The following is a 20,145-nucleotide window of genomic DNA, read 5'->3' as shown; positions in this document are numbered from 1 at the left end:
AAATACATAAATAAATTCTTTAAAAATAAATAAAAATTTAAAAATTAAAAAATATTGACAGAAAATTATCAAAGAAAAGTTTTTAGTCAGATTTCCAAGTATTATGAGTTCTTTCTGGAAAGAGAAGTTATAATTAGTAAGTTCTAAGAATCTAGAGTCACTGCTTAATGGAGACATGCACTAATAAAACCAAAGGGTCCCACAGTAGTCATTAAACATACAACTTTAAATAACTGACTTCATTACTTTTCATCTAAATTTCTCCATCTATAAAACAGACAAATTTTATAAGGCTCCTGAGTAAATCTATGAAATATATGTGATATTACATTATTTTTAATTCTGTAATGCCACTCTGAACTTTTCAAACTAAAAACAAAACCAACTCTGTGATTTATGCACTCAGCAAGAGTTGAACTAAATACTTTTAAGTACTCTCACGTGTGCGAAATTCTACAAGATTCTACAACTATGACTACAAAAGAAAATAATCCAAATGTAGCAAAATACAACTAAGTAAAAAGATATGTACAGAAAATCAGAGTATCATTCTGTTACTGACCATCGTTTTTTAAGCTGGCATAAGTTTTGAATGCTCCCATGATTAAGAATAAATAGCAAACTTGTATCTTTGATAAGCTTACTGCAAATTTTAATATATTTGTGGATATTAACAAGCTTTTTAAAATGTCATGAGGTTTATATTAATTAAGCTGATACACTGTCAGAGTATATGTAGGTAACACACCTGTAAACTGTTTGTATTTTGCGCCCATTTCATTTTTTGCTTCAAAACAGGCTGGCCGACCTAAAAAACACTTCAGTTTTTCCTGGAAAATCTGTCCTGGAGTCAAATTTATTGGTAAATTTAGACCCTTTTTGTTGGACCTGAAATCACATCAAGTTAAGAGAAATGAACCCAAATTTTAAAAAAGAAAATATTAACACACTAAGAACTAAACATGAAATCTTAAACAGTGAAATTCACTTTCCTTATTCATCCTCTATTTTAAAAAGAAATAATTAGGGGAAAAAAAAGAAATAATTGAGGAAATAAGACACTGAGGAGATTTTTAAGGCTCTCCATGATTATGATACTAATACATCGTCCCATCATTATTTCCCATTGCTACCCTACAGTCTACTCTATCCACACTGCACCAAACTTGTCTTTTGCCATATGCCTTTGCTCATGTGTGGAATGTTCTCCCTCCCTACAGCTACTCTATTTGTCAAGATCCTGTCTTCCCTTCAATGCCCATCTCAATTGATATCTCCTACATAAAGTATTTCCTGTCCTATGCCCACTTCATACTATTGCTCTCTCCACTGCACAACTGGCACTTTTCTTACCACACTATCTGAATTATAATAATGTTTTGTCCTAATTTTTCTATTAAACTATAAATGCCTTCAATATGAAGACTATGTGCCATTTAAGTTTATATCTACTAAAATACCTGGCAGAGAGCTTGGTAAAGAAAGGTTACTTAATAAATAAGTATATGTTGAATTATTGAACTGAAAAATATCAAAGATACAGCAATACCATAATATTCAAAAAAGTTAAAATACAGGTATTAGATTGATTAGTTTAAAATTCAAATCCTACTCAAGACAGACAAACTCTCCCATTGACTAAAAGCCTTTTGAGGGCATTACTAACAAATGTGCTAAATAAAAGTTTTTTGGTTTTGGTTTTTTTTAAGTTTTAACACAAGAAAGCTGCTGAGCTGTCCAACATAGTAGCCACTAGCTGCATATTTAGCTATTTAAATTTAAATTTAAATTAGATTGGAAACTCAGTTCCTTGGTCTTACCAGCCACATTTTAAGTGCTCAGTAGCTACATGTGACTGACAGCTATCGTACTGGACTGCACATATAGAACTTTTCCAACACTGAAAACAATTTTATTGGATACTGCTGGACTAAGGATTCCACAAAATGTGTAAATGCCAGCAATGAGAGAAATAAAAAAATAGTTAGATGATACTATGATACTATTTCTTAATCTAAGTCTGCCTAAATATACATACCTTATGAAATTTCTATCATGTTTACAGAACAGTTGGAAAGCCACACCAATGGAAACAGATGTCTTCCAGTCTCCAAGTTTATGTGCCAACCACACAGCCTCTGGAACTAGGCCTCCAATAAGTAATAATTCAAAGGCATATTCAACTGTCCACACATCAGAAAGATTCTGATCTCTTACAACACTAGCCACTTCAGAGTGTTGTAGAGGAATAAGTCGAAGGCACTGTTCTATGAGTAAATAAAAGAAAATGAATATTACATTTATCAGAACTCACTCCTCACACAGTTACATCTCTCTCTCCTTTTTTTTTAAGATTTTATTTTTTAAGTAATCTCTACACCGAATGTGGGGCTGAAACTTACAAACCCAAGATCAAGAGTCACATGCTTCACTGACTGAGCCAGCCAGGAGCCCCTATCTCTTTAATTAGTATTTTCAACACAAAATCACAACAAGAAAGATGGCTCAAGATAGGGGTGCCTGGGTGGCTCAGCTGGTTAAGCATCTCACTTTTGCTCAGATCATGATTTCAGGGCTCCACCCTTCAGCAGGGAGTCTGCTTCCCACCTCTCTCTCCCTCTCCCCCTGCCTATCCCCTGCTCATGCTCTCTCTCTCAAATAAATAAATAAAATCTTTTAAAAAATGGTTTAGGGGCACCTGGGTGGCTCAGTCATTAAGCGTCTGCCTTCGGCTCAGGTCATGATCCGGGGTCCTGGGATGGAGCCCCGCATGGGGCTCCCTGCTCAGCAGGAAGCCTGCTTCTCCCTCTCCCATTCCCCCTGCTTGTGTTCCCTCTCTCGCTGTGTCTCTCTGTCAAATAAATAAATAAAATCTTTAAAAAAATAAAAAAATAAAATAAATAAATAATGGTTTAAAATGGGGGCGCCATTTTCAACGACGTGGATGGAACTGGAGGGTATTATGTTGAGTGAAATAAGTCAAACAGAGAAAGACATGTATCATATGATCTCACTGATATGAGGAATTCTTAATTGCAGGAAACAAACTGAGGGTTGCTGGAGTGGGGGGTGGGGTGGGAAGGATGGGGTGACTGGGTGATAGACACTGGGGAGGGTATGTGCTCTGGTAAGCGCTGTGAATTGTGCAAGACTGTTGAATCTCAGATTTGTACCTCTGAAACAAATAATGCAATATATGTTAAGGAAAAAAAAAGAAGAAGAAGAAGGTAGCGGGAGGGGAAGAATGAAGCGGGGGAAATCGGAGGGGTAGATGAACCATGAGAGACGATGGACTCTGAAAAACAAACAGGGTTCTAGAGGGGAGGGGGGTGGGAGGATGGGTTAGCCTGGTGGTGGGTATTGAGGAGGGCACATTCTGCATGGAGCACTGGGTGTTATGCACAAACAATGAATCATGGAACACTTCATCTAAAACTAATGATGTAATGTATGGGGATTAACATAAGAATAAAAAAATAATAATAAAAAAATAAATAAAATAAAATGGGGGCGCCTGGGTGGCACAGTCGGCTGACCGTCCGACTCTTGGTTTCAGGTCAGGTCATGATCTCGGGGTCATGAGATGGAACCCCTACGTTGGGCTCTGCGCTCAGTGCAGAGTCTGCTTGGGATTCTCTCTCCCTCTCCCTATCCTTCTGCCCCTCCCCCACTCTAAATAAATAAAATATTTTTTTTTAAATGGTTTAAAATAATACTTAACATACTCTAGGTTGTTTTTTTTTTTTTAAAAAAAAAAACACTGAAGAAAATGTCTCATTACTGGGTCATGAAGTAAATGCCAGCATTCTTAAAAAATGAAAAAGAGGGAGCCTGGGTGGCTCAATCGTTAAGCATCTGCCTTCAGCTCAGGTCATGATCCCAGGGTCCTGGGATCGAGTCCCACATCAGGCTCCCTGCTCGGCGGGGAAGCCTACTTCTCCCTCTCCCACTCCCCCTGCTTGTGGAAGTTCCCTCTCTCGCTGTGTCTCTCTCTGTCAAATAAATAAATAAAATCTTTAAAAAAAAAAAAAAGAAAAAGAACAGAGTGGATACAGAAAGAGAAGAGAGAGCATTGAGTACATTATATAAAATAAATGTAAATACAGTTTAATGAAAACTTTATGTCAGATAATATAAACCTACATATACACACTTAAGTATACTGGGCCACAGTGTACAATTTATTACTGTGGGCTGACTAAAATACATCTCTATTTCTCCTAGTAGAAATTTGGAGAGCAGAGACACATTTTACATGACTTTGTATTCCTCATAGTGCCATGCAATAAAATACTAATTTGAGGTAAAACTCAAGCATTAAGTGTTCAATATATTAGTGTTTATAAGAAAGTAGAAAATAATCCTGACTAAATGGGCAAGATTTCAGCCTGGCCTGGGATTAAATACAAAGGGTCATATACTTCTCCCTAGCCTTCCATACCATTCCCTAATTAAAGTAACATTCAAATAAGCAACTTGGAAATACAATGACTGAACTGCTATTTTTAAAAATATATATATTGCTAAGATTCCCACTCACTTCCTCAAAATAAACCTGGCAAATGGTATGCATGGGTTTCTGTTCCTTGAAACAATTAGTTTCTCACGTGACGTAGTCTCTGCCTGTTCCAAACAATAACACATTAGCTTTCTGACAAATACATTTGGATAGAAACACAAAAATTTGTCATTCACTTGACTGATTCTGCATAGGCAAAGAGCCTGGAAATTGATGAAATTTTTCCTACTTTTTATTTACTATGAGCAAGGTACCATACTACTAAAAGAACTTGACTGATTTAATTTTCTGAAAATTTTATTGCTTTCGTACAGCAAGCATCACACCAAATAAGCAATTCAAATCCTCAATACATTCTGCCATTGGCTCTGATTAAAAAGATTAACATAAAATCTACTTTAAGTCAAGCCTGTGGATATCCTTTTTCAAGATACTAGGAAATTAAAGAAACTGAAGGATATATATCAGGTTTCAGGTGTTTAAATTTTCAATAATCACAGTTTCAGACTTAGGAAGAGATCACAAAACTTTCTTTCCCACCCTCTCCTCTCACTGGGAAGATATTTACACAAGGAATAAAAATGTGTGTCTTTGAGCTTTTATGAATGTTTATGAATATGTCCAAAAACAATTCAATAATTCTATCACCTTTCTTCCTACAATGTGATAAAGATCTTCCCTAGGTATGCAAAGTGATCTGAAAAGATAAAGATCATGGCAAACAGCAAAGTCCTATAAATAATGTAGGATACGAAGACAAGAAATTGAGACAAATTTTCTAAGTCAGGATTTGATTTTTTTTTTCTTTTTTTTTAGGTTTTTCAAAAAACCACATGGAGTACTACCTCTCCTCTTTAGTAAAATAAGGTGGATTAAGGACACAATTTGTTGTCAGAAACCTTACTACCAAAAATAGAAACCACAGGTGGTAAGTACTTAGGGATGTAACAAAAAAGAGAGCTTAAATATAAAACCACTATAATGATAATAAATACAGTTGACCCTTGAACAACATAGGTTTGAACTGTGCAGGTCTACTCATACACAATTTCCTTGAATAAATACAGCACAGTAATACAAATGTACTTTCTCTTATGATTTTCTTAACATTTTCTTTTTCTAGCTTACTTTATTGTAAGAATACAGTATATTATACATATAAAAATACATATTAACTGTTGATCTTATGGGTAAAGCATGTGGTCAACAGTAAGTTATCGACAGTTCACTTTTGGGGGAGTCAAAAGTTGTACGTGAATTTTTGACTATGCAGGGGGCCGGCACGCCTAACCCCTGTTTGTTCCTGGGTCAAATGTAATATCAAATGTACAAGGAAATAAGTAATAGGTATCTGAGAGGCTTAGAGGAAAGCATTAAAGTGAAAGGAGCACATGCTGTTAGGGAGGAAAGGCAGGGAGCACCAGCTGAATCTGAGTTAGGACATGGCAGAAAAGGACAATGGTGGGCAGGGACAGGAGAGCAGGCAGAGCCTGGTGAAAGCTGAGCACCTGTTTCTGTTCATACCAGCTCCCTAAAAGAAGCCAGAATCAGGTCGGGACCAACATTTTTTCCCAGGGAAGCAGGGACCTACTAGAAAAGAAGCCATGAGACAAGTTCCCTTCTGATCCTACCTCACACACATGATTTTCTAGGGAGCAGAACCTCCTGAAGAACCCCAGATGAGAAGAGAGACTAGCACTACTGCTGAAGTGTTAAAGTGGGTACAAACAGTCCTCTGCTCTTACCCACATCTTGAGACATTTACAGAAGACTCTGAACACACAGTTCAAAATCCACGGTTCTGTGATTAAATTTGCTGACCACTTGTTGCTACCTCTTTTAAACGTTTTAAAAATATTTATTTATTTGAGAGAGAGAGAACAAGAGAGAGAGAGAGGAAAAGCATAAGCGGGGAAAGGGGCAGAGGGAGAGGGAGAAGCAGGCTCCCCGCTGAGCAGGGAGCCCGACACAGGACTCCATTGCAGGACCCCGGGATCATGACCTGAGCTGAAGGCAGATGCTTAACAGACTGAGCCACCCAGGCACAGGCACCCCCTCTATTAAACTTCTAATTACCTTACATCTTGTACTATTCTAACGTATGTGTACATATTTATCAGTTCATGTTACTTCCTGCTGAAACCCCACTGTATTTAAAGATTTTATTTATTTATCTGACAGAAAGAGACACAGCAAGAGAGGGAACACAAGCGGGGGAGTGGGAGAGGGAGAAGCAGACTCCCCGCGGAGCAGGGAGCCCGATGCGGGGCTCAATCCCAGGGCCCCGGTATCATGACCTGAGCCGAAGGCAGACACTTAATGACTGAGCCACCCAGGCGCCCCGAAACCCCACTGTATTTAAAGTGCAGATTCCTTCCCCTGGCTCACAACATCTGGCCCCATCTCTGACTTCATCTCATATCATTCTCCACTTCTCCCTCTATCCTCCAGCCACACCAGCCTTTCAGTTTCTCAAATGCATCAAGTTTATTCTTGTTCTGGGGCTTCTGCACAAGCTCGGTTAGAATGCTGTAAGTCCTGGGCGCCTGGGTGGTTCAGTTGGTTAAGCGACTGCCTTCGGCTCAGGTCATGATCCTGGAGTCCCGGGATCGAGTCCCGCGTCGGGCCCCCTGCTCGGCAGGGAGTCAGCTTCTCCCTCTGACCCTCCTCCCTCTCATGCTCTCTGTCTCTCATTCTCTCTGTCTCAAATAAATAAATAAAATCTTTAAAAAAAAAAAAAATGCTGTAAGTCCTGATGGGTCCAAGGCTGCTCTTTCTTTCATTAAGAGTTCATCTTAAATGTCCCCCCCTGCCCCACCCTCAGAGAGCACTTTCCCAAATTCACCATCTGAAATACCCACTCAGTCACAATGCATTACTCTACTTCAACTCTCTGCATGCCAATAATCACCACTTGTTTATGTATTCATTTATCTAATTTTCTGTTTCAAGCTATTAGATGTTATTTAATTAATTAGATGTTAATTTAATTAGATGTTATATTTAAACTCCATAAAAGAACAGGTATTTTATCTGTTTTGTTCATGGCAGTCAGAGTAAGTCTATTTCATACATCAAAACAAAAGAACTACAAATATCTTCATAATATTAATCTCATATGGTACAAGTTAATATATTTCTAGCACCTACAACTCTGCCTGGTACACAGCGGACACTTAATAAAATTAGTGGAATAAAATGAACATCACAGAAATCTGTGTACATTGTTTCTCTCCGTAAGGGCAGAGCAGTTCTCTATGCATTAATCTGTGGTACATTTTGACATTAATAAAATGATTAAATAGAGGAAAGTAAATGATCCAAAGAAAATGATAAAAGTAAATCAACCAAATAAAATTAAATTCTAAATTAGCATACTCAAAATTTGTTAAATTTCCACATTTTTATATAAATGACAGTCCTTTTACTTTAAAAATAGAAAACTTTAGAGCGCCTGGGTGGCTCAGTTGGTTAAGCGACTGCCTTCGGCTCAGGTCATGGTCCTGGAGTCCCGGGATCGAGTCCCACATCGGGTTTCCTGCTCAACAGGGAGTCTGCTTCTCCCTCTGACCCTCCCCCATCTCATGAGCTCGCTCTCTCTCAAATAAATAAATAAAATCTTTAAAAAATAAAAAAATAAAAATGGAAACTTTATAAAAAATACCAATTTGTCTAAAATTTGTAATTAAAAATCCATACTCAATAAAAACAAACCCAAGCAATACCTTTCTCAGATTTTATTCATTTAGTCACTGAGAATCTGTGCATCACACACTAAGCTAGAACAGTATTATTTCCATAGAATAATGATCACTATATAAGTTGATTTTAAATACTATGTGAAAAAACAAAGTGAGAAAATTATTTGCTTACTGTATTACCTGTTTTAACATGAAGGGGAGGAAGAACATTCACGTTGTGAGGTGGCAAAATGTAAAGCAGCTGATTGGCGAAATAGGCGGCCATGAAACGAGCCATGGACTGGATAACCATCACTGCCGCTTCAGGAACAACATTTCTAGTCATTCCAAACTCACAGTGAGACTTCTCAGGAACTAAGGAATACAGCAAATGACCAAAGGAGATTCTGATCAAACTATCAAAAAGCAATAATATTTAAGTTCCCAACATTATACAAGAAGAAAATTATAATTAAAATTTTTTTTCTCAGATGAGCACCCACGACCTGTATGAGCTAATTTATAATAGGTATCTATGCTTCTTGAGGACAATAAAACAAAAATAGTTAGCTCACAATTATGAGCACACGCACTTAGGAATACTGATGACTTCAAGTTACCAGTTTTATTTTATTTTATTTTTTTTTTTAAAGATTTTATTTATTTATCTGAGAGAGAGAGAATGAGAGAGAGAACACGAGAGGAGAGAGGTTCAGAGGCAGAAGCAGACTCCCCGCTGAGCAGGGAGCCCGATGCGGGACTCGATCCCGGGACTCCAGGATCATGACCTGAGCCGAAGGCAGTCGCTTAACCAACTGAGCCACCCAGGTGCCCCACCAGTTTTATTTTAAAACACAGAACAATAAATACAAAACAATCCACCCATGATGGACTTGCAAGCTTATATTTCATTATTTTCCCTTTTCCTTCCCTTTCCAATGTTTTTTCTTTGATGAAAGGAGGCAGAGTTTACTATAAAAATAATCTGAAAATCAGCACTAGAACAGTGACTTTTTTTTTTAAGATTTTATTTATTGAGAGAGAGAGAGAGAGAGCACAAGCGCAGAGAGGGGCAGAGGGAGAGGGAGAAGTAGACACCTCTGCTGAGCAGGAAGCTAATGCTCAATGCTCGATCCCAGGACCCTGGGATCATGACCTGAACCAAAGGCAGCCGCTTAACTAACTGAGCCACCCAAGAGCCTCTAGAACAGTAATTCTTAATGCTGTTTTCTGTACCATTACATCTGGGGATTAGGATACACTCCCATTAGTAAGAGTGGCTCACTATTGTAAGATTCTTTGGGGAGGGAGGAACAAGAAGAAAATGTGGGGTGGAGGGAGAAAATGGGTGGGGGAGCAGGAATTACATCAGGATTTCTGAGGTGATTCTGATATATAAACTGCAGGAGCAAATGTGCCGTCCCTATTTGAGAATCAAAACTCAGTAATATAAACTGGCATTCAGAGATCTGAAAATAGTTAAGCTAGTAAATATAGATAAATACAAAGTTAACATTAATTTTTTAGAAATTTGTGGCCCCAGGGCACCTGGCTGGCTCGGTCAGTTAAGCATCCAACTCTTGATTTCCGCGCAGGTTACCACCTCAGGGCTGTGAGATCGAGCCCCAGGTGGGCTTGCGCTGGGTGTGGAGCCCAATCGGGATTCTCTCTCTCCCTCTCTTCCCCTAATTAATTGATTAATTAATTAAAAAGAAAATTTATGGCCCCAACAATAGCAAAATATTTTTCTTCCCCAGAAATCACTTGACACATATTCACAAGAATATTAAGTTCTATATTCATATGAACCACTTCTATCTTGTCACTGTATACCTCAGCATGTAACACTCTTCCTCTCACAGAGTAGGCACTCAAGATTATTGTTAATAAGCTTTTCTTAATAAAGAGAATCTTGAGAAAATCTTTTTTTTTTTTTTAAGATTTTATTTATTTATTTGACAGAGAGAGCGAGAGAAGGAAAACAAGCAGGGGGAGTGGGAGAGGGAAAAGCAGGCTTCCTGCCGAGCAGGGAGTCCTATGCGGGGCTCGATCCCAGGACCCCAGGATCATGACCTGAGCCCAAGGCAGACGCTTAACAACTGAGCCACCCAGGTGCCCTTTGAGAAAATCTTATTAGCCTTCAAACAGTATTCTTCATTTGGTCATTTAAAGAAAGTCTGGAAAAACCATACTATTTCTTCACATTGAACTTAAAAATACATGGGTATGAATAATTTTCTCCTGCATTAACCTTGCTGTAGGAATTATACAAAGGTAAGATTTCCAGTAATTCTAATCATATAAAACTCATTATTGGAAACTCAAAAATAAGCTCCTTAAATGGGGAACAACCTAATTCTAAAGGATAGACACAGTAAAACTGTATCAATTCAGAAGTAAAAAAATTTGAAACAGTAATTCTGTATGTGGTACCCTGATGTTAATAATGGCAACCTTATGCAATAAAAATTAAATTATGACTATATACAATGATGTAATAAGGTAAATGTGCAGAAAAGAGATAACAGAACAGGCCTGACTACTTGAAATGCTTGCATATAATGTTGGCCCTTGGATGGCATCTGGGAACTTGGAATTGGGAAAGATTTCCACCACCTTAAATGATGAGAATGGCTTACTGGACCTGTTTGTACAAACAATGTGGTTTATGCTGAACACCTGTTTTTTTTCTGAGAGTATAGAATTTTGGTATGGGCTAGGCAGAGAGGCTAACCAGACTAACCAGACTCTAATCAAAAACGCTGGGCACTGAATCTCTAAATGAGTTTCCTTGGTGCGCCTCGGTGGCTCAAGTCAGTTAAGCATCTGCCTTCGGCTCAGGTCATGATCCCAGGGTCCTGGGATGGAGCCCCGCATCAGGCTCCCTGCTCAGCAAGGAGTCTGCTTCTCCCTCTCCCCCTGCCACTCTCCCTGCTCATTCCCTCTCACTCTCTCTCAAATGAATAAATAGTATCTTTAAAAAAAATAAGTGAGCTTCCTTGGTAAACAATATTCACATGTGTTGACACAACCTACTGCTAGAGGAATTAAATGTGTCCCGTGTGACTCTACTAGGAAAAGAGTCTTAGAAAGTTGTGCCTGGTTTCCTCTGGACTTCATCCCATGCACCTGTTCCCTTTGCTAATTTTGCTTTCATTGTAATAGATCACAGCCTTGAGTATGACTATATGCTGGTTCCTGTGTGTCCTCCCTGTGAACCACCGAAGGTGAGGGGTAGTCTTGGGGACCTCCAACCCCGTAGGGACACACTTAATATATTCTAAACAATAGTCATTAAAAACTAAAACAAATATATTTATACAGGTTAAATTTATTTTAAAAGTTAGTGACACCAATGAGAAACAATGAAGAATATCCAATCACTTAAAAAGTCACATATAAAAGTTTTTCACTCATACACAGCTAGCAGACCTTCCTGGAGGGCAATCTGATACCAGTCTTAAAGCCATGGATTCTCTTTGCTCCAATAACCTCATTTGTAGAAATTTATCCTAAAGAAATTATTAGTAGGGGCGCCTGGGTGGCTCAGTTGTTAAGCGTCTGCCTTCGGCTCAGGTCATGATTCCAGGGTCCTGGGATCGAGCCCCGCATCCGGCTCCCTGCTCAGTGGGAAGCCTGCTTCTCCCTCTCCCACTCCCCCTGCTTGTGTTCCCTCTCTCGCTGTCTCTCTCTCTGTCAAATAAATAAAATCTTTAAAAAAAAAAAAAGAAATTATTAGTAATGCCCACAAAAGTTTATGTAAACTGCAGCACTATAAAAAAAAAAATAGTAAATAGGTGGCAACAACTAAAATATGCAACAATGGGGGAAAGGTTTAATAGGTTTTCAAAAAAGCGTATTATTTACATTGGAAAATATTCATCAAAATGTTAAATTTTAGAAGATTACAAAAGAGGGCGCCTGGGTGGCTCAGTCGTTAAGTGTCTGCCTTCGGCTCAGGTCCTGGGATCGAGCCCCACATCGGGCTCCCCGCTCCATGGGAAGCCTGCTTCTCCCTCTCCCACTCCCCCTGCTTGTGTTCTCTCTCTCACTGTGTCTCTCTCTGTCAAATAAATAAAATCTTTAAAAAAAAAAAAAGAAAGTTCTGATACACGGGGCATTTCAGACACATTCATATGCACAGTATACATCTAATGATCTACTACCTTATAAACATTATAGGTATGTGTTCATATATGCCTTTCATTCTGGTTATTGTTTAATTTAAATATACCTCTTTTAAAAAGGGCAATCCAGATACTCTGCAGCCTCTTAAGTGAATTTTAAAAAAAGAGTTGGAATGCCTCAGAAAGTGATTTTCATCACTTTACTAAGCCACCGTAAGCCATAGTTAAAATATAAATATATTAAGAAAAAATACTTGGATACCTGATATTATGTCTAACAAATATGGCTGTGAGAAAACAATTCTGTCAGTTCAGCAGGCAATTATTGCTAAGCCCTGCAGATCCAAAGATTTAAGAAAACAAAACAAGGGCACCTGGGTGGCTCAGTCGGTTAAGCATCTGCTTTTGGCTCAGGTCATGATCTCAGGGTCCTGGGATTGAGCCCCACATCAGGCTCCCTGCTCAGTGGGGAGTCTGCTTCCCCTTCTCCCTCTGCCCCTCCTCCTGCTTGTGCTGGCTCTCTCTCTCTCTCTCATTCGCTCTTTCTCAAATAAATAAATAAAAAAAGAAAGAAAAAAAAGAAAAACCCATGATCCTTGCTATTGAGAAGCTGACAGGTCAAAATTCACTATAACCTAATTTAGTCAGAGCAACCAACTTTTATGTATAAGCAATTTCATATCTAAACCTATGAATACAAATTAATGAGATTAAACATACTGATGGTCAAAATACATACCTGAATAATCCTCATTTTCTTTTACAGGTAGGTGGGACGACCTCAAAATTTCTCTTACTAGGTGATCACACAATCCTTGAGCATCATTTAAATTATAGCTATAGAGGTAGCAGTATAAAAGAGAAAGATAATAGCGTATCTGAAGAAAACATGTTCTTCTTCCTCCTTAAACAAGAAAGAATTAAGCTTATATTAAAAACATGTTAGCAAGGTAATTTTTTTTTTTTAAGTTTATTTATTTAAGTAATCTCTACACTGAACATGGGGCTCAAACTCACAACTCCAAATCAAGAGTCACATGCAATTCCAACTGAGCCAGCCAAGCACCCCAGCAAGGTAATGCTCTCAATCTGGGTACAAGGTAGACAGGAATGTTCAGTTTATGAAAGCTGTACACTCAGGTTATGTGAATTTTTCTGTATTTGTTTTATACTTCAATAAAAGTTTTTTTTCTTAAAACAGATCAGCAATACTTTGTTCTTTCTCATTTTAAGTTCTGAACTATTTTATTATCTTTCATCAGGCCCTAGGACGACTTAAGATATTATCCCGAGAGAGCTGCAAATCCTTAGCATCTCAGCACTAAAGTCCATTAACAACATCTATCTCAAGTATACCTGGTATAAAACAGAAGGAAACATGCTAAAAAAAGAAAACCCCAAGAAACCATACATTTATCAGTTAGTCAAAGAGACTTCCCAAAGGAGAAGCACTATCCAATGAGATAGGAGCCCCTGACCACTGCATCCAAGTATCTGATGGGTGTTTAGAACTGATACCTTATCCATTCTTCCTGAGTAAAAGAATTCCAATTTTATTTGGGGTTAACAATGCAACCCAGGGGCGCCTGGCTGGCTCAGTCAGTGGAACATGAGACTCTTAATCTCGGGGTTGTAGGTTCAAGCCCCACGTTGGTTGTAGAGATTACTTAAAAATAAAAAAAAAAATCTTTAAAAAAATAAATAATGCACCCAGATCACAATTTCTCACTTAGATATGGCCACATGAAAAAAAGACTGAGTTCTGGACCAAGAGATAACACTACGTAGAACTTCCAGAAAAGCTGCTCGGGGCGCCTGGGTGGCTCAGTCGTTAAGCGTCTGCCTTCGGCTCAGGTCATGATCCTAGGGTCCTGGGATCGAGCCCCGCATCGGGCTCCCTGCTCGGCGAGAAGCCTGCTTCTCCCTCTCCCACTCCCCCTGCTTGTGTTCCCTCTCTCGCTGTGTCTCTCTCTGTCAAATAAATAAATAAAATCTTTAAAAAAAAAAAAAAAGAACTTCCAGAAAAGCTGCTCAAAGGGAGGTAACTCAGCTAGGAGGTGCACCCTTTCTTGCCCTTCCCGCTCCCTTCCTTTCTCCTGTCTAGAATATGGATGCAACGGTTGGAGTTCCAGTACCCGTTTTATCTCATGTAATGGCCTTAAGACTGGAAGCAGTGCACTAAGGACGACTGAGTAGAAAAACTAAAGGACATGGGTCCTTAATTAGACCACGGAAACACCAAATCAGCCCCAGATTGTCAACTTCTGGTCTCTTTTTGTAAGAAAGAGAAATAAACTTCTTTCTTGTTGAAACCATTATTACTTTCAGTCTCCATTATTAGAAGCCATTCCTAGTGGATACAGTTGGAAATGAAATGTAAAGGTCCATAATGGAATTCATTTTTTTAAAGATTTTATTTATTTGACAGAGAGAGAGAAAGAGCACAAGCAGGGAGAGTGGCAGGCAGAGGAAGAGGGAGAAGCGGGCTCCCTGCTGATGTGGGACTCAATCCCAGGACCCTGGGATCATGACCTGAGCCAAAGGCAGTCTCTCAATCAACTGAGCCACCCAGGCACCCCATAATGGAATTCATTATGAAAACTTTTCTCCATCAGAACTTCTCATCTCTTTGAATGCCACACTTCTTCATCCAGTTGAATAATCCCCAAATGTGAGAACTACATTAGACTTCTTTCTCCAGATCTACTCAGTCACAATTCCAACTGATCAAAACTATTGTCTGTCGAGTGTAACCTCTGCTCTCCAGTACTCTTGACATTGCTTTCAGAACCTACTCAATAGACTAATTTTCCTGCTTCCATGTGAAACCCACATATCTACACCACATTCCTACAAATGACCCTCCACACTGTACCAAAAGAATCTTTCCAAATGGCCTATATTCATTTGAAAAGTTCTCTTTCCTACATAAAGTATCTAACTGATCCCAATCTCATCGGGATAAAATCTTAATCCCTTTGCAATGCATACAGTATGTTCCTTATCATCTATTCCCTACATACCTCTCAACTTAGCTCTCACACCCTGCCCCTAATACTGCATACATATATCATATAATCTAATCCTATTAAACAACTTCCAATTTACCAAGTTGCCATGGTTTCTCACACCTTTTTGCTTTTATAATGCTACCTCCTTTGTTAAACCATTACCACAATTTTAGCTCGCTAATTTATATTCAATTTTAAGTGTCAACTCCTCCAGGTTTTCCCCAGACTAATGCTTACACTCCAGCCTCAGATTGCGCAAAGCGCTCTTCTGTGCTTCCCCAGCATCTACCAAACAACATAATGAAAAAGTACTAGTTTTTTACGTAATCTCTTCTCCACATTGTGGGCAACTTGTGGGTAAAGTTATTTATTTCAGTTATTCCTAGTGCCTAATATAGTACTAGGGACATAGCAGGACCTTGATAAATACTGGTTAAAATAGGGGAATGAATGAAATATGCAAAGCAGTCAAAAAATAAGCTTAATAATTGGCCAAACCCGACCATGTAGTAGTTATAGTCATAGCTAGCTCCAAGGTTGCTAGCTGAGAACTTGTCATCCTAGCCAAACCCTCAATACCATAACAGCTATCACCAGTTTCTAGAATCTACATTCCTCTAGTCTCATCAAAAATTCCAGGAAGCCCATACTTAATCCAGCAATCAGTCTAACTCACAGGAAATTCTTAAAGTCGAATTACTTAATGGCAGAGAGCCTTAGCTCCATGTTTCTCTAAGTCTGTAAAAAGGTGGTAAATGGCAAACAAAACAAAACATTATTTTACTTAGGATATAAATCTCATTTTTTCCCCATCCATAATCAGTCACAGCTCCCATCACCAACCCAAAAAAAGGACAGACGGAGCCTTATCTATAGATAACGGAAAAAATTCTTAGTGCTACAAATTCCAAGAGTAAAAATAATTTTAAATAAGTATTTCTGATAGTCAAGGTGCCTACCATTGTGTATTCTATTTGAGCATTAAGAAATTGTGAGCACTCAGAAATCTGGAATTATTTTTAAGTTCTACAGCATGCCAAAATACATTCCTACCAATATTATGGCAAATATTATTTTTTAACACTCTCCTACCTTTCTCTTGAGTTTCTTGCAGAGCTTTCCTCCACAGTTGAACAGATTTTTCATATGATCCTAACAGGAAACACTCTTCACCTACAAAGTTTTTAACCAACAATCAATCATGGTTAATATTACTTTATAAAAATTTTCTTCATTTTAAAATTTAGTGGATACAGCTCAGCCAGAAACTATTTTGAAAAACAAATAATTGCAACCGATTAACAAAATCAAAGCCCAGTTAACTGTATTGCTTATTCACAGCTAGAAAATGTTTATAAACTACTGACCATGGATAGATTGAAGTTCTAAGGCTTGGTTCAAGTGAACTCCAGCAGTCTGTAGGTTAGCCTGTATATGACATAACAGAGCCTTGACAGTAGATGCTTCCCGTGTCATCTTTTCAGTTAACTGTCGGTCACCTTCAGGAAGTCTTCGACTTAATTGTGTTTGATACCATATGGTGTTTTTGTACAACACTCTCCAGAGAACAATCAATCTGCACACAAAATTAAGTGATCATCAAAGCCAAATTTCAGACTAGGAATAAAAATGAGTACAGCCTTCTACTCAGCCTTATTATTTTTGCCTGTATTCTTCACTGATAAAATAATATATATACAAACTGATCAGATTTAAATATAGCAAAGTCCACTGATCAAAAAATGCATAATACATTTTTTAAATCTTCAGGGTTATTTTTCTGGAGTGCTCACCTAAACCAAAATCATTCAATACTTCAGCATGTATCATGGCTGCCCAAGGCTAATAAAATTGTGTGTTGAATAAAATTTGGCATAAATCCTAAAATATTTTAAAAATTAATATAAAAATCTATTAATGCTGACTGGTAATGGATACAGGGTTTCTTTTTGGGATTATAAAAATATTCTGGAGGGGCGCCTGAGTGGCTCAGTCAGTTGGATACCCAACTTTTGGTTTCTGCTCAGGTCATGGCCTCTGGGTCATAGGATCAAGCCCTGCATCAGGCTCAGCGAGGAGTCTGCTTGGGATTCTTTCCCCTTTCCTCCCCCTCAAATAAATGAATAAAATCTTAAAAAAAAAAAAAAGCATTCTGGAAATATGCTAATAATTCTATATCCTTGTGACTATGTTAAAAATCACTGGATTTCATACTTTAAAATGGTGAATTTTACAGTATGGGAATTATTATCTCAATTTTTCAATAAGGAAAACATCTATAATGTTGATGGTATCCTGATATAAAGTAAATATACCTGTGTCCTGGTCGCTGAGCAAGATTTACTACTTGAGGACGAATCTTGAAAGATGAGTCCCAAGACCAGTTTTCCTGAGAATCACTATATTGAAACATTTGAAAAATGGGTACCACCAATTTGTCTTGATCTGCTGTTCTACTTCCATCAACAGATGCTGAAATAACTTCAGGCTGAAGAATGTATATGCCATTTAAATTATCAGCTACCATTTTAAGTAAATGAAAACAAGCCAAAAGCTTCTCTGAAAATAACTGACCCTGTTGTTGCTGAGTCAGCAAAAGCTTTATAGTATTTGAGGTCAGCTTTACCAAATGTCCCACATCTTGTTTGTATCTCATATCCCAATACTGCATTGATAAACACTGATGAAAAAGTTGAAAGATACAAAGTACCCATGCATTCTGTCTTGTGCTCTTGCTTAAAAAAGGATCTAGTTTGGGGAAAGGACATTTTATAAATTGAAGAATGTAGAAAAAATGAGTGATACAAACAACTGTGTAATTTAACATTACATTTTTTTCTGTCACATTTTTTGAAATTCCGATAGCCCATGCTGCAAGGAGATTTTTCTGAACAGAATGCAGTTCTGTAACGGTTTTATCTGTCTCCTTGATATTATCCTTTGCATGTATTGTATCAAACATAGACGCAAATTCCAATCTTCCCTCCTTGACACTACTGAACAATGGATCATTTTTTTGGTTCCAAAGTGAGAATAAGTTGTCTGGAAAGTGTTTGCCTTCATTAGTTTCTTCTGCTTCAAAATCCTAAAACATGAGTGAAAAGAATTATACTTAATGTTATTTAATACCTTATTAAGTAAAATCACAGGTGTTCTCAAACTTCTCCCCCTTAACAGAAAAAAACAAAATATGTTTCTTGGAATAAAGTCAATATGTAACTGTTCAAATAAACAAAAAACACTGCTACTAAGTACCTGGAAATCTGTTGTTTTTTCATTTAACTTCATTGTTTCTTCTGCCTGTAAGAATCTGGGGATAGTAGAATCAGCTAAACTTTTATTTCCTTGGTGTTTTAACAGGCTACATCTCAGGGAATCCAGTGATCGCAAGTTCAGCCCTTTGCCTTTTGGCTGTTGAAGATAAAAGATTTCCAAGAGTAAAATTTTATCTGTAATTCTATCACAACAGTTAAAAATTCTATAGACAACCGTATACAATCCAAGGATATTACCGTCAGTACGGTTTTAAATCTGAGAAAACTAAGAAGCCAACTTTTACCAATGATACCAAAAAGCACTATTACCTTAGACAATATCATACTTTGGTATGTTTTCTCAAGCCTCTGGGTTGAATCAAGTAGAAGTGATCTCATGAGCACTGACGGAGACAAGTTATCAACAAATCGAAGGGTTGTGACCATGTATCCATCAGAAATAATGAGGTAGGGTAACCGTGAGTGTGCTTTTATAGAAAATCTCTGTCTCATAGGGTCACTATCAGAAGCTGATGAATCTACAGAATTATTTGAATCTTGAAATGTAAACTGCTGAGGTCTAGCAAACAAACACAAAATTAAACAATTAGTAAGAGAAAAATCTTAAAGGAAACAATCATATTATTCCAAAGACAAAAACAATTAAAAGCTACAGAATGATAAAAAAAAGTCCAGTTAAACATACTAACATTAAATTGTATTATCTGTAAGGAAAACATAAATGATTAAATAATATGTAGGTTTATATGTTTTTTAAATATTCCCTGAATTGTGGCATTTACTCTATTTTGTTTTTAAATTAGTTTTATACAAACTATTTCAGAGAAGAATTAAGGCAGTTCATTTTCACTATTAAAGAGTTAAATAGTTAACCTTCCTTCTTAACATATATTTAAATACACTTATAAGAATATAATTATGAGCTATGAATATACTTGTTATTGAGGAGAAAGAAGGGGTGCCTGGGTGGCTCGGCTGAGTGTCCAACTCTTGGTTTCAGCTCAGGTCATGATCTCAGGGTTGTGGGAATTGAGCTCTGAGTCGGGCTCCGCACTGGGCATGGAGCCTGCCTAAGATTCTCTTTCCCTCTCCCTCTGCTCCTTCCTCTTAAAAAAAAAAAAAAAGGAGGAGGAGAAAGAAAGAAAACTGAGAAAGACATTTGGAAAAGATGGTAGTGAGGAAAATTTTATCAGTTTAAGATTAAATTTGACTGAGCTTCCACATAAATGTACATATTTACTGTTATGGTGGTATACCTGATTATGATTACTTAATATCACTGCTTATTAACTTTGGGGCTTTATAAAGAGAACAAATAATCAAAAATATAATCTCTTTCTGGTTAGGAAATTACACCAAATGGTCAACAACAGGAGACTGGTTAACTATAGAATGTACACACCACAAGGAATCTATAGAACATTAAAAAATTACTTCATGGAAATATGTATAATATAAACAGTTTAATCAAAAAAGCAAAATAGTAGGGCGCCTGGGTGGCTCAGTTGGTTAAGCGACTGCCTTCGGCTCAGG

At 37.7% G+C, this 20,145-nt stretch overlaps 1 protein-coding gene across 2 annotated transcripts in view; it reads right to left on the bottom strand.

Annotated features, from left to right (window-relative positions):
* CPLANE1 (ciliogenesis and planar polarity effector 1) overlaps positions 1–20,145 on the bottom strand; it is a 133,068-nt gene that overhangs the window by 99,849 nt on the left and 13,074 nt on the right. For both annotated transcript variants that reach the window (XM_044916948.1, XM_044916949.1), the window contains exons 9-17: positions 18,922–19,171; positions 18,593–18,748; positions 17,653–18,422; positions 16,705–16,913; positions 16,430–16,510; positions 13,066–13,230; positions 8,401–8,574; positions 2,039–2,267; positions 749–888 (exon numbers count right to left, since the gene is read on the bottom strand). In XM_044916948.1, coding sequence (XP_044772883.1) covers positions 749–888; positions 2,039–2,267; positions 8,401–8,574; positions 13,066–13,230; positions 16,430–16,510; positions 16,705–16,913; positions 17,653–18,422; positions 18,593–18,748; positions 18,922–19,171 — 2,174 coding nt within the window. The remainder of the gene's footprint in view (positions 1–748; positions 889–2,038; positions 2,268–8,400; positions 8,575–13,065; positions 13,231–16,429; positions 16,511–16,704; positions 16,914–17,652; positions 18,423–18,592; positions 18,749–18,921; positions 19,172–20,145) is intronic.

This window comes from Neomonachus schauinslandi, chromosome 7 (genome assembly GCF_002201575.2).
Source record: "Neomonachus schauinslandi chromosome 7, ASM220157v2, whole genome shotgun sequence".
Taxonomy (NCBI): domain Eukaryota; kingdom Metazoa; phylum Chordata; class Mammalia; order Carnivora; family Phocidae; genus Neomonachus; species Neomonachus schauinslandi.
This window is presented reverse-complemented; position numbering and strand designations above follow the sequence as displayed.